General features: G+C 38.9%; 1 protein-coding gene across 5 annotated transcripts in view; it reads left to right on the top strand.

Moving 5' to 3' along the window:
• Nucleotides 1–15,145, top strand: part of NDRG3 (NDRG family member 3) — a 66,911-nt gene that overhangs the window by 48,010 nt on the left and 3,756 nt on the right. For all 5 annotated transcript variants that reach the window (XM_029918655.1, XM_029918652.1, XM_029918653.1 and 2 more), the window contains 7 exons: nt 1,179–1,235; nt 6,944–7,047; nt 8,174–8,239; nt 8,361–8,412; nt 12,393–12,440; nt 14,781–14,816; nt 14,902–14,953. In XM_029918655.1, the coding sequence (XP_029774515.1) occupies nt 1,179–1,235; nt 6,944–7,047; nt 8,174–8,239; nt 8,361–8,412; nt 12,393–12,440; nt 14,781–14,816; nt 14,902–14,953 (415 nt within the window). The remainder of the gene's footprint in view (nt 1–1,178; nt 1,236–6,943; nt 7,048–8,173; nt 8,240–8,360; nt 8,413–12,392; nt 12,441–14,780; nt 14,817–14,901; nt 14,954–15,145) is intronic.

Raw genomic sequence — 15,145 nt, 5'->3', positions numbered from 1 at the left:
ATAACACTGCATGTTAACTACACTAGAATTAAAATATATTCCACCTACCAGTAGAGTAGATTCTAAAAAAATGTATCCATTTCTCCCTATATATAAGTTCTAGAGAAATTTGCATACTTTGGATGAAATGTATTAACGATGCTATTGCCAGATGTGGGGGAAAGTCTTATAACCTTATTTAAAATTTGTTCTAATTCCTGTCTGGTTATGTGGGTATGTTAAAATTGACCTAAAAATTCTCAATAATGTATAATAAATTATGTGTGATAACCTAACAAAATTGTTAAAAGCTTGAGAATGATCTTAGGGGTATTAAACATGTAGTGAGATTGGTTGTTGATTTTAATTGTCTTGGATCATGAGTAACCCCTATGAAGATTTCAGGGCTTCTTTCTTCCTTACTCTTTCTGTGACTATGTGATCCTGCTCTTCCCATATCCTTGTCTGTCTCCTCATCTCCTCTTCTCCACCTGAACCTCCAGTTCAGCACTTCACCTCTGATTCAAATTAGCAGTGGGAATTAAGCGTAAAACCAAGGAAGAAGGCTACAGGGAATCAGCAACATAATTGGAGTTGGGAATTTTTCTGAAAATAGACTAGCAGTCTGCAGATTTGCACAGATTGCTGCATTTATTAGACTGTGATATGCATCGTTTTGAAATGGAAAAAATTAGAAAAATGTTCAAAACGCAAAAACACTCTATAAACATAGCAGTTTCCTCCCACTCCCTAAAATGAAGATAGCAAAAACTGGAGGGAAGGAAAAATTATTTTTTGTCTCTTGGGTAGCTTGGAGAGAATAGTTTTAACTCAGTCCTTATTAGCCATAAATCCAGTGTAAATGTGGAAAATACAGACAGGAGTGAAGCAGCTAATAGCCAAGAGTTCTAGGTCTTGTTTTCAAAGAAGGAATGGCCAGGATTTCTTCCAGCCACCTATTTCAAAGTAGGTGATATTATTTCCCTGGAAGGGAGACTTCATTTTTTCTGAATTATTTCCTGTTTTCACGTGTCTTTGAAACAAACTACCATCTCATGAAAAATATGTGACACTGAGTTGTACTTTTGTTTGTTGAAGGATAACATGTATTCAATAAAGTACCCTAATCGTAAGTAGAATGCTTGATAAATTTTTTATGTATGCTTAGTTCCCTTGACTCAAAGCTTTTATCTTTTTAGCTCTCAGGCTTGACAACCAATGTTGTGGACATTATTTTGGCCCATCACTTTGGGCAGGTAAGTAAGTGCCTAGTCCAACTAGGACAGCCCCATGTTTACTGACTTGCAGTAAAACCTTTTTTACCTCAGGAAAGATGGATTGCCTTAGAATTCACCTGATCCTAGTGGGTGCTCCTTCCAGTGCAGAGGGGGATGCATGTGGCCCAGCAAAGATCAATCTTGGGAGAGAGGTATTAACTCAATGCCAGTGGCTTTTGGCATTTGAAGAGATGAGGGAAGGCAGAATCCTCTCCCCCGCCACCTGTTCCTGTCAACGGCATGCCATCTGTTAATGTTTGACAACATCACGTGCCTCACCATTTTCAGAGACATAATGAGGTGGAGAAAGGCTTCACAGAAATAGAAATTTCAGAGAAAAAAGGAAACCAAAAGGAACAAAGAAATATCAATGCCTAAAGAACTTTAGAGATTATCTTGTTCAATCCCCGTGTTTTACTGGTGAGGAAGCTGAAGTCTATAGTGGAAATGACAGTTACAGATAATTATTGGGTGGGAGAGGGAACCCCAGTCCTCTTTCGGAGGCGACAGTGAGTTGGATAATAAGATTTCGAATGAGCTGATAAATATTGTCATATTTTTTGTAAGAGCTTGGGAAAGATTGCTGTTGATTCTTTAAATGTTTGGTAGGATTCATAGTGACACCATATGGGCCCAAGCTTTTCTTTGTGGATATTTTTTTATGTTACTAATTTCATCTCTTTACTTATTAAAGATCTATTCAAATTTTTCTGTTTCTTAAGATACTTTAGGTGTTTTGTGTCTTTCTAGGAATTTGTCCATTTCATTTCAGTTACCCAATTTGTTGGCATAAATTATTCATAATATTTTTTTATAATTCTTTGTTTTTCTGTAAAGTTGAAAATAACGTCTCCTTTTTCCTCCCTGTCTTTATTAACTTAAATCTTACCTCTTTTTATTTGGGATTCTAGCCAGCCAGTTTTTTGTTTTATTGATTTTTTTCCTGTTCTTTTTTTTATTCTCTCTTTCATTTATTTCTATTCTAATCTTTATTGTTTCCCTCCTTCTTCATGCTTTAAGTTTCCTCTTCTTTTTGTAGTTTCTTAAGAAGGAATGGTAGTTATGGATTTGAGATCTTTCATCTGGGTATTTATAGCTATAAATTTCCCCTCCTTACCACTCTGCCTGTAGCCCATAAGGTTTGGTAGTTTCATTTATCTCAGAAGTATTTTCTAGGGCACCTGAGTGGCTCATTTGGTTAAGCATTGACTTTGGCTTAGGTCATGATCTCACAGTTTATGAGTTCGAGCCCCACAGCACAGAGCCCGCTTTGGATCCTCTGTCTCCCTCTCTCTGTCCCTCCCCCACTTGTGCATGCAAGTGTACTCTCTCTCTCAAAAATAAATACATGCTTTTTTAAAAAGTATTTTCTAATTTCCTTGTGATTTTTTTCTTTGATCCATTCATTTTTTAGGAGTATTTTATTTAATTTCCCAGATTTCCCTATTACTGATTTCTAACTTTATTGCATTGTGATCAGAGAATATATTTAATATTTCATTATTATAAATTTATTGAGGTTTATTATGTCCTAGCATATGGTCCTACATATGGCCTATTTGATGTACACATAAAAAGAATGTGTATTCATTCTGCTTCTATTAAGTGGAGTGTACTCTGGGTGTCTGTCAGGTCTGGTGGCTTACAGTGTTGTTCGAGTCTTCTGTTTCCTTGTGATCTTCTGCCTCGTTAGTCATCTGTGAATGAAAGTGAGACCAGCGATTATTGAATTTACTATTATCCCTTCAATTCTGTTTGTTTTTTGCTTTGTGTGTTTTGATTATTATGTCCTCCTGATGTTACATTTTTATTTAACAGAACTTGGAACTAATCTTATTTTGCTAGCTCCATCTATACCCTCTGCTTGCAGTGAGAACTGGTGCCAGCAGTTGTTGAGCCTTTTCAGGCTCCTTGGTACATGTTCATTGACTTCTTTCACTCTCCCTGCTGCCAGCCTAGCAACCTTACTGAGTCTGCTAAGTGAACGATTATAGTCTTCCTCCTGCTTGCCCACTTTCAAAATGTTATTGTTCTGTTACCTAAAAAAAAATGTTATTGCTATTGTTACTTTTCCTGTTGCTTTGTCCTTAATGAGTTTACGACTTACAAAGTTGTAAACATTACAAAAAATTTTTGCTGCTAATTTTGTGATTTTTCTGGAAAGTAAAGCTGTATTTTAGTCCAACATCTTTAATTGGAAGTCTCAAACACTATGATCTTTTCACACATGGTGGATAGAGTGTGTACTCTCCTAAAGACCTCGCATGCTTGGTCCTTTTTAAACATTTATTTTTGAGAGACAGAGACAGAGTGCAAATTGGGGAGGGGCAGAGAGGGAGGGAAACACAGAATCCAATGGAGGCTCCAGGCTCCGAGCTGTCAGCACAGAGACTGACGCGGGGCTCAGACTCACAAACTATGAGATCGTGACCTAAGCCAAAGTTGAACCCTTAACTGACTGAGCCACCCAGCTGCCCCATAGCATTCTTGGTTTTGACTGTATACCTTAAAAACCAGTTTACAAAGTTTACAGAATTCCATGCTAAGTGTGTGGAAGAGACAAAAGTCTATAAGATATGGCCCTTGTTCTCTGGGAGTTCACTCTGTAGGGAGATAGGATATACAGAATGCTATTGTAGCATAGGTAAAAAGGGATAAATAATAAGAACTACCTTTCATTGAATACCTACAGATTTTTTTTAATGCCTTTATTTTGAGAGACAGAGACAGAGAGTGACCCGGGGAGGGGCAGAGAGTGAGGGAGACAGAATCCAAAGCAGGCTCCAGGCTCTGAGCTGACAGCACAGAGCCGGACACGGGGCTCAAACCCACGGACTGTGAAATCATGACCTGAGCTGAAGTCAGAGGCTTAACTGACTGAGCCGCCCAGGTGTCCCCTTACAGATGTTTTATGTATATTAATTCAATCTAATGATCTCATAATGGGAATTGTATTATTCCCACTTTACAGACAAAGAATTATTGGTTTCCAGCTAATAACATTTCGAGGGAGGATATTTGAAGCCAGATTTGTGCCTAGCTCTGAGGTTTTCCTCTTTCTACCATGCCAGACTGCCCTAAGAGAGGTACTATGTGGGACCTAGAGGAGTTCAAAGGCAGGAGAAGTTTACTTCTGATTTGAAGATCAGGGAAGGCTTCAAGGTAGCAGAGGTATCCCAAGCTGGGCCTTGAAGGACAAATAAAATTTGACATTTTAGAATGGGGGGGGAGGATCATTCCAGGAATGAAGAGTAATTTGCTCAAAAATGAAGAAGACTTTCTTTGAATTTTGATGTGAACCTAAAACTACTATTAATAAATAGTCTTGGGGCGCCTGGCTCAGTCGGCTGAACATGCGACTCTTGATCTTGGGGTTGTAGGTTTGAGCCCCACATTGGGCATAGATATTGCTAAAATAAATAAACTTTTAAAATGTTTTTAAATAAAATTTAAGCAAGCATATGCTTATATTGCTTCTATTGGTTTGAAATAGAAACAAGTTTAGAAATATGAATAATCTCATCTTCACCAATAAGAAAAAACAACCAAAGCTATATCCTCTTTTTATCTATAAAATTTGCCAAAATTAAAAAGCGATCATTTGTGGGGTGCCTGGGTGGCTCAGTCATTGAGCATCCAACTCGATATCGGCGCAGGTCATGATCCACAGGGTCATGGGTTCAGGCCCCGCATTGGACTCCATGCTGAATGTAGAGCCTGCTTAAGATTCCCTCCCTCTCCCTCCTTCCCTCCCTCCCTCTCTCTCTCTCTCTGTCTCTCTCTCTCCCCCTCCGTCCCTCTCCCTTCCTCCTGCGCCTCTGCCCCTCTCCCCCTCTCAGGCTCCGTCTCTCTAAAAATAAATCTTAAAAAAAAAAAAAAGTGGCCATTTGTATTAAGGTTGTGGAGAAACAGGTAGTATAAATAAACAAGATAGCTCCATATGTCCCGATCAGGAATGCTCTCTACCATCCTTAAAGGAGAGAAGCAAGGTATGTATATCCAGCAGACCCCAATTTGTGTTTTTTATTAAAAAGTTGGGGGGCAATTTTTATATAACAGCTTTCCCTAAGAAGTCCATTAGCACTTAAGGCAGTTTTACTCCTTTTATACCATTATCATTTCTTTCCTCTTTTATCTCAAACTTTGCTACTTAGGTTCCTTTTCTACTCTTAAGGGAGAGTTGGCTAGATCATTTCATCTCTAATTATGTGCTTCATGTGTTATTTACCTTTATCATAATTTATTTAGCATTTACTACTTTTCTCAGAGTGATTCTAGTGCCCTTCAGTTTCAGGTAGACTCTGATCCATTTGGTCAGTTTCCGATTGTATTCTTGGCTCACTTCACGCATACGTTAGTAAGAATGCAAACAAATATTTTCCTTATCTATATTTCTCTGCAAGGTTTAATGGTGACCTTTACACACTGCCTTGGATTACCTGGCTTTCTCACTATCCCTGATACATTTATTCATCCAAAGCAAACATTTTCTCTTCTTCTTACAGCTGATTACTGGCTGTGTGTGTGGCTTGTGTACGGTATACACGGATGTGCATATATGTTTGTGCACACAAGAATCGGGCAGCTGCTCTGATGACCAGCTGGCCAGCAAGCTGAGAAGGCCAGCAAGGCGGGGGGAACCATTGGACAGTGGGTGATTGGGAGGGAGACTCACTACACTGCCTAAACTATTTGTTTCTCTTGTGTTTTATACCTTTAATAGTATTGGTAATAAGATTAAGTAAATGACAAATTGAAAAGTATAAATGGAATGTAATATATCTACAGACATTACTAAGTGATAGGATATATAGGTAACAGTGATTATATTTGTATTATATCAATACAATTAGATTATAAAGATTTATGTGTATTAAGAGAAGTTTTACCTTCAATTTATTTATTTTTGTTTTAAGTAATTTCTACACCCAATGTGGGGCTTGAACTAACAACCCCAAGATTAATAGTCATATGCTCTACCAACTAAGCCAGCCAAGTTCCCCACCTTCCATTTATTTTAACACTTTGCAGTTCATATTTTCTTACCAAATTTTCAAATTTATCAAAATAATCAAATGTTCTTATCTAATCTTTAAAACAGCCTTGTCAGGGGTGCCTGGCTAACTCAGTCAGTAGAGCATGGGATTCTTGATCTTGGTGCCATGAGTTCAAGCCCCATGTTGGGCATGGAGCCTTCTTTAAAAATAAATAAGACAGCCTTGTCAGGTATCTGCTTATTATCTTCATGTTTTATGAGGAATGGCAGAACAGGCAAAAAAAAAAAAAAAACACAAAAGGAAATGAGGGTTCTGAATGGCTACGTGACCTTTCCAAGTTCCACAGCTAGTACTTGAATCCAAATCTAGTGTAGTTTCAGGTTGCTACAGGTCAGGATATTTAGAGCATTTCTCCAGGTTCTTATATTTGACCTGGAGTTGATTACCAGCCTTTTCCATAATAGATTCTTTTGTGCCCTCATTCAACACGGAATATGGCACCGAACCAATCTGTTGAAAGTAAAGATTTCAGCTCTTCAGCCTACCAGCATAATAAGAGGCCCAGAGCTGTGCCCCACTTGCCATCATGGGCAGAGAGATCTGGCTTTGGGCATTGAGAATGCAAACCAAACAACATACACTTGTGCTGTAGCTCAGAAGTTTACCTGTGTCTCTTTTCAATTGTTCTAGGAAGAGTTGCAGGCCAACCTGGACCTGATTCAAACCTACCGACTACACATTGCCCAAGATATCAACCAAGAAAACCTACAGCTCTTCCTGGGTTCTTATAACGGGTACAGTGGTTTCCTGTTCCTCCACTGAAGTGTAAACTAGTTCTAAAAAGATAGTGGACATTTGAGGGAGAGTAGAAGGGAAAATAAACTACTTTTTCCAGTGTTGTGTAATGAGATTGCTTTCATGTTGTACCACAGAAAAAAAGAGGAGAGGCTTTCACACAGATAGGAAAACAGCTTTCAGTGAGAACAAATGGGGGTTCCTGGCTGACTCAGTTGGTAGAACGTGTGACTTGATTTTGGTGTTGTGAGTTCGAGCCCCATGTTGGATGTACAGATTACTTTAAAAAAAAAAAAAAAGATAAAGAATACATGAACTGAAGGCCATGTTGGGCACATTTAAATATGAGTTGCAGTTTTAAGGTGCTTTAAGACAAAAATACCTAATTTACATATACACAAAAACATACAGGTAGTGTGAGGCAAGACAGAAAAATACATGTAGAAGAGGCAAAGAATAGAAGTCTTGGACGTTGATTGCCTTTCTCTTTGGTGACATCTTGTTATCAGGCAGAAGTAACACATGGACACTAGTAAATTCTCTTTTGTTTGTGTATTCCAAAACCTTTCATGTCTCCCCCCGTCACTGAGAGAGCGTGATTCTTACCTTGACTTATCCTGCTAGCTTTCTGGGTGCATGAAAATGGGTCAGCTGTAACTTCCCCAAATTCACCCAGAGATTTTGTACCTGCTCTCTCTAGCTCCTTCCTCTGTATGAAAGAGTCTCCTTATTTTTAGTTGAAGTCAGTAAGGTTTACTAAGTACTGCACAAAACTATGTTAGTTATAAATTTTCTCTCAAAGTTCCCCTTTTCTTAAGGAATTTATTGCTATAAACTAGTTGGAAAATTAAATGCTAGAATTCGAGGATTTCAGTAGCACTATCATTGAGTTTTGAAGCTGCCTCTAAATTTTTGGCATCCCACTGTGTCCTGCAGGAACCTTGCTCCCACTCTGTATCACTCACGATAGCTGCTTGGGAACAGAGTGCACAGGGTCCTTCCCGCGTCAGGCGTGAAGGAAAAATAGTTTCCTGTCCTTGGTACATTTTGGTTTTCACAACCAGGAAGTAATCTGAGTTGCCATGATTTTACCTGAAAAGGGTGTTGCTTCCTTCATTTTTCTAGACGCAGAGACCTGGAGATTGAAAGACCCTTGCTGGGCCAAAATGATAACAAATCGAAGACATTAAAGTAAGTGTCTCAGTTTCCCTAGTGAGTTGCTAAATATCTTTGCCTTTCATAGACTAATTTAGTATCCAGTGGAATATAGGTCCTGTTTGCAGAATGTCACCTCTATTTTGCCTTTCCCCAGGTGTTCTACTCTGTTGGTGGTAGGGGACAGTTCACCTGCAGTCGAGGCTGTGGTAAGTGTCCTGATGTTCTGAAGATAAATGAAATTAAAACCCAATAAAATGGGGGCGCAGTTGGTTAAGTGTCCAGCTCTTGATTTCAGCTCAGGTCATGATCTAAAGGTTCGTGGGGTTAAGTCCTGTGTCTGACTCTGTGCTAACAGTGCAGAGTCTGCTTGGGATTCTCTTTCTCTCTCTCTCTCTCTGCCCCTCCCATGCTCACGCGTGCCTTTTCTCTCTCAAATAAATAAAAGTTTTTCAAAAAATGCAGTAAAATGTGTACAGCACACTGCCAGCACACTAGACACAGTTGTAAATACTAATATTTTTATTGTTGTTGTTTATTTCATTTCTGACTACATGTGTCAAGGTTTGCTCTTTGTCATCCAATGTGGAAAATTAACTTATCAATCACTAGATTTCATCAGATAGGATCATTATTACCTTTGATTGCTTTGTGTGGTACCATTCACCTCGTGGCAGGTAGTAATAACTAAACACCATTTGCTTATTGTCAGATTTCTGACAGCCTCGGCTTTCTGCAGCCACCATACATCTGGAACTGTGTCAGCAGGCTGGATGGCTGCTGAGAGACTTTATGCTCTCCTCTGCCGCCTCCTCAAGTACATAACACATTGGTAAACATAATATGTGCTCATTGTAGACAATATGAAAAAATTTAAAAATAGGACAGGAGGAAAAATCACAATCCCTTTACCCAAAAGTAAACTATTATCTTTTCCTCTAACATACACTGGGTGATACTAAAAATCTATAAGGTTTGGGGACCTGATTACTGATAGTATTTTTAATAGCCTTTTTCCATATTATAAAGTCAGTTTGTCTGTATAATATATAGTCTTGTTAATGTACCTTTGTTTACTTAACTTCGTTTTCCAGTTGATTATATCAGATTTTGCGCCATTAATTAAGTCCTTGTTGAACATCTATAATGAAATTTTGATTATTTCCCTGGGATAGATTTTTAGAAGTGGAATTAATGTGTCCAAAAATCATAAACCTTTGCAAAAACTTTTATAACATTTGCCTAATTCCTTTCAGTAGGGATATAACAGTGTATTGGTATCAGCAATGTATGAGAGTGCCTGTTTCACAGCATCCAATCCAGCATTGGATTTTTACATTTTATTAATAATTTGATAGGTTAAAACTGGTGTCCCACTGTTTTAATTTGTATTTTTTTAAATTACAGATGAAGTTGACCATTTTTTATATGTCTGTTAGCACTTACTTGTTTTACCTACAGTGTATATAACTTAGGTATCTGTGTGGGTATTCTTTGACAGCCTTCACTTCTGTCCTGTTTAGAGGAAAGACATTAGGGAGTAAGGCTCTGTGGAAAGGGAGTCTAGTAACTAATCAGGTGTGTAGACATAGACAAGAAGGTTTATGGGGCTGAGGTAGATGTGATGATATACATTCATACCTCCCTGAATTATCCTGTAAAACATTCTGTGTCTGGTATAAAATACATGGCACAGCTTGAACACAGAGGTAAATGACCCTCATGTCCACAAAAAAAAAATTCCCCCAAAGTTATAAAGTTATAGTGATGATCTCAGTTTATCATGAAGCAGTTTGATAAAAGGTCAGTGTTTTCTAGCTAAAAGGTGTGATTCATGCTTCAAAAATACCTATCAAAAACATCTCCTCAGGGGGCCTGGCTGGAATTTTTTTTAATAAATTAAAAAAAATTTTTTTTCTTCATAAACATGGACCTAAAATAAGACAGCAGTGTTGTTTTTAGAATATACCCTTAATCAGAATTTTTTAAATACTGAATTGTTTTTTTATTTTTATTTTTTTATTAATGTCTTCTTTATTTTTGAGACACAGAGAGAGACAGAGCATGAGAGAGGGAGGGGCAGCGAGACAGGGAGACATAGAATCTGAAGCAGGCTCCAGGCTCTGAGCCCGACACGGGGCCGAAACCCACAAACGTGAGATCATGACCTGAGTCGAAGTCAGAGGTTTAACCAACTGAGCCACCCAGGCGCCCCCTGAATTGTTTTTTCAAACTTGCATGGACTTGAAGCAACATTTCCAGTTATTTGTCATGACTGTATAGATTGGCTGGTACAGATAAGGTCTTGTTTTCTGATTTCCACACCTTCAGTGTTTATAAATAAGAACTTCAGGAGCCCCATCTGTACCACAAAGTAAATACTCTTTTAGACAGATTTGGTCTTTCTTCTAGACAAATCCAAACGTAGCTCCCTTGTGAGAGCTAGCATTTTATCCCACAGATTGGTAGGGATTAGAAGGTTATCTATGCATGGAGGAGCAGGAAGGAACTCCTCAAGTTCTGGTACCTTTTGCTAACTCTTCTTGCTCAGTTACTCATTCAGCCTCATTTTTTTATCTTCTCCCTGTTTGCTCGATGCTATGGAGGATACAAAAAGGAGTAAGATGGAATCTCTGCATTTGGGGAGTTGGGGAGGGTGTAGACATGGCAAAACACCAACCATTGTGCTTGGTTTACCAGATATGGAGACTTCTTACAGAGTTAATAGAAATTACAATATGGTGAACCAAAGAAAGCATGATTTATTATATTAAATCCAGATATGGGAGCTCATTCTTCCAGAAAATATTTATTGCATACCTTCTGTGTTCTCACCTATACTTGGTAGTTAGGGTAGTTTTTAAATTCTACCCTTCAGAGTTAATGCATATTCTGTACTAAACTGGTACATTTGCGTATTACCGCCTGCATTGTCATTTGTATAGAGGAAAACTTTGGTTTGGTGATCCTGGCTTTTAGATCATCCCCTGATTATAGAAGAGTTTTGTGTACCTTCCCATCAGCAGTCCCTCGAGCTCAGCTGGATTACTGATTCTTGCCTAGGTAACTTTAATAATTCCCTAACTGGCTTGCTGCCTCTGTAGTCGGTCATACCGGCCACTGCTAGTTACTTTCCTAAAACAACTCAAATCCTTTTACCCCAGAAACCCATGGCCTCTTGCCTTCTGTGGTCAGCTCCAGTCTGCCTCCCAGACTTGCCGCACAGTGCATCTTCACACCACACTTAGCTCTGCAACCCACACGTGCTCTGCACATCCACTTCACATCTCCTGGTTCTTTGCTTATGCTTTTCCCTGGACTCTGGAAGCCTTCAAACACCTACCCCTTCTCACTGTATCTCTTGAAATTCTACTTATCATTCTGTACTCACTCAGCTCAGTTGTAAAATTTTGAAGTGATGTCCTTCAGCCTTGTATTATGTATTTTCACCCCCACTAGATTCCAGGCTCCTAGCAGTGTTTTTATGTGTGTGCTTGGCAACCATGTGTAAAAAAAAAGGAGAGGTTTAGTTGATCAAATTAGCCATAAAACATCGCTGATCCTAGAGATTATCTTCCTAAAACTTTTTCTTTGAGGTCTCTGCTTTCATGGATAGGAGTATAAGACACCAAACATGTAAACACATAGGTTGTAATTATGATTACTACTGTGAGAGAAGAGAACATAGAGTGGTCAGTATTTAGCTGCAGCAGCAAAAGACCTTGTGACTCAAGAAAAGCTGTGAGAAATGGTAAACCCAGGACACAGGAAAGGGGTAAGCCGTGTGGTGGGGCTTGGGGGGTGCAAAGGGCTTAGGGCCATTTGTGCTGGGTAACCCCCAGGACCCCAGCTGAGGTGAGGGCCATGGTCCAATTGACATTTTAAAATAGGTTAACTAGCCCCCAAGTTATGTAACCAGTAGGAGAAATTAGATTCAGCATTTAGTTCTTAAATACTCACAACAGATTCAGAAAATTAAATTAGCCAGACTTTTTAGATCTACTGAGAAATAATCAGATATAAAATGCATCATATATCTTTTACTTTATAAACTTTGTATTTTGGACATTTCTTTGGCTGATTCAGCCATCTCCAAACTGAGCTTTTTGATCTTGGAAGATCATTCTCATGCCAAGCTATTTCTTATTTTTCTAACAGTTCATAAAATTGTTTCTTTTTTATTTTAAAGGTTGAATGCAATTCTCGCTTGAATCCTATAAATACAACTTTGCTAAAGGTAAGGTGTTTTCTTTCCTCATTGCCAACCAGTTTGTAAGTTAATTATACATGGTTCAAATTACTCTGTTTCTGGAATAGTTCCCCAGAAAGAAAGAAAATTTCTCTCTGATTCTTTTTTATAAAAATTACCCATAATCCTACCACTCAAAGTTCTCCTCTGGTAAAAAATATTGGTGTCTTTTTCCTATACACTGTCAATGGATTTATTTTTTAAATTTATGTATTTATTTTGAGAGAGAGCAAGCAGAGGAGGGGCAGAGAGAAGGGAGAGATGAATCCCAAGCAGTCTCTGTGCTGTCAGTGTGGATCCTGATGCCATCATTAAGATCATCAAATATTTACAGCCCTGTATCTGTTTTCCTCAACTTTTTGACATAAGCATCTTCCCATGTCATCAAAAGCTTCATAAGATTATTTAATGTTGTGAGACTTATGATGGATGGAGATTATTTACATATTAAGTCCCATTTTATTGGTAAGGAAGCTTCCAGTAACATTCTAATGATGAGGGTGGGTGCATTTTCTTAAAGCAGATAGCAACTTTTTTTTTTAATGTTTATTTATTATTGAGACAGAGAGAAACAGAGCACGAGCTGGGGAGGGGCAGAGAGAGGGGAGACACAGAATCTGAAACAGGCTTCAGGCTCTGAATGGTCAGCACAGAGCCTGATGCGGGGCTCGAACCCACATACTGTGAGATCATGACCTGAGCCGAAGTCCAATGCTTAACCTACTGAGCCACTCAGGTGCCCCGAGAGCAACTCTTAAGTTGAATTTCTAAAGTCAAGTTTCTCCCCCTTTTCATTGTACCTCAGACAAGAGATTCAACCCCACTTTTTCTACAGCCTGTAGTAAACTGTTTGGCCTGACGCACTGATTTGAATATGGATTACTGTATTGAAGTGCTGATCTTTTTCAGCCTGAAAGTCCTCTACTTTCTTCCCTTTCTCTTTGAAGTAGCTTGAAAGGGAAGTCCTTTCACCAGAAGTTGGCCATAGCTCCTGGAGATAGAACAGAGGTTAATGCTCTGAAGCAACAGAACAACAGAACGCAGAATGTTCTGAGGTCCAGGTGGTTAATGACCTGGTCCAAAATAGGAAGTTTATTTGTTTCTTTTGTTCTGTTTTTTTAAAGCCCATGGTTTCAGTAGTTTTTCACTGCAGGTTTGAATTGGAATTCTGAAAGCTCAAAATGGAACTCCGTAGGAGCTGTAGATGTGGTTCCGTCTGGGCAAAAATGCCCACCACTCCAAATATTTAATAAGCATCATGCTTGGAAATAGTTGCTCTTAATATTTTCTCTCTACGTGTGTTAACTGTTTTATGTCAGATTTTGACTCTTAAACTTCATGAAAATATAGCCTGTGCCAGTTAGATTTGTTTTATACTTAAATCAAGGTAAATGTTTGTTCCTAATATTACTATTAGAATTTTAGGGGACTGTCGCTTGTTGACCTCAAATTCCTATGCCTTCTGTAGCGTTCCCATCTGCTAAATAACAGACCCCCACCTCAAAGAACATTTTCATGCTAGTGAGTAGAAACGATGGTTTGTATTTTTTTTTTAAAACGCTCCAGTCAGCCTGAATAGAGGATACTGAGTACAGAAGGAAGGAAGGAAGAGGGTGGGCCATCAGGCCTTAGAAACAAGGCATGTTTTCTGCAGAGTAGCAGAATCTGCTTCACCTGGGAGCTTATTGGAAATGCAACTTCTTGAGCCCCACCCCAGACCTATTAAATCAGAATCTCTAGGGCAGAAACCCAAGAATCTGAGTTTTAATGAGTCTTCCAGGTAATTCCAATGCATGCTAACAAACCCTACTCTAGAAATCCTTGCGCAGGTGACAATAACCAGCTGTAAGTATTTATAAAGTGGGAGCCTCACCAAATCCACTTTTGAGAGGAAAGTGCGTTGGCTGAATTCAACATCACCATCTGATTGGAGAAATCCTCTTAGTTATAGAATGAAGATGTTAAGCTGAGAGGGAACTTAGGAAGCATGGTGCCCTGAGAAGTTAGGGTCACACTGCTCGAGGACTCTGCAAGTAACGTTCTTCAGCTAGTAGCAGAACCATAGTTGAAGATGGTGGTAACTTCGCTGTCACTCTTAGTGGAAAATTCTCACCCTGGGCCTGAAAACCAGGCTGTACATCTTACTGATTAATAAGTATTAAATAATCTTTTCAGACTTATATCCAAGGTTATTGCTAGGATATGTCTTTGTATAAGTGTATTGTACACTTAGACATTGAGTTAATCCTGCCCTATTGGAAAAGAATCCTGGATTCTCAGGTCATGTCCTCTAAGTACCAGCTAACTTACATTTTTCTCCTCTTTCAGATGGCAGACTGCGGCGGACTACCCCAAGTAGTCCAGGTAAGGAGACTGTTTTTACAAAGCACTATTTGATTCGCCTTCTCTGCCTGTGCAAAGATTAATACCTCCTTATTTGTTCCCCTAGCCTGGAAAGCTCACCGAGGCCTTCAAGTACTTTCTGCAGGGAATGGGCTACAGTGAGTAGTGCAAAACTTTTTTTCTAGCAAAAATTTAATGATAATGGGGTCATTTTTGACATCTAGGGAGCCCACAGTTCTCAGGGCATAACCTCTTTGCTAGCCAGACTAACGTCAAGTAAAAAACAAAATGTTGATGGAGCATTCTTCTGTGCAAATATATATAAGGTGAGATAACACTTATTAAGCACT

The sequence above is a fragment of the Suricata suricatta genome, chromosome 12, assembly GCF_006229205.1.
Source record: "Suricata suricatta isolate VVHF042 chromosome 12, meerkat_22Aug2017_6uvM2_HiC, whole genome shotgun sequence".
Taxonomy (NCBI): domain Eukaryota; kingdom Metazoa; phylum Chordata; class Mammalia; order Carnivora; family Herpestidae; genus Suricata; species Suricata suricatta.
The sequence above is the reverse complement of the archived record's forward strand: the minus strand, read 5'-3'. Positions and strand labels throughout refer to the sequence as shown.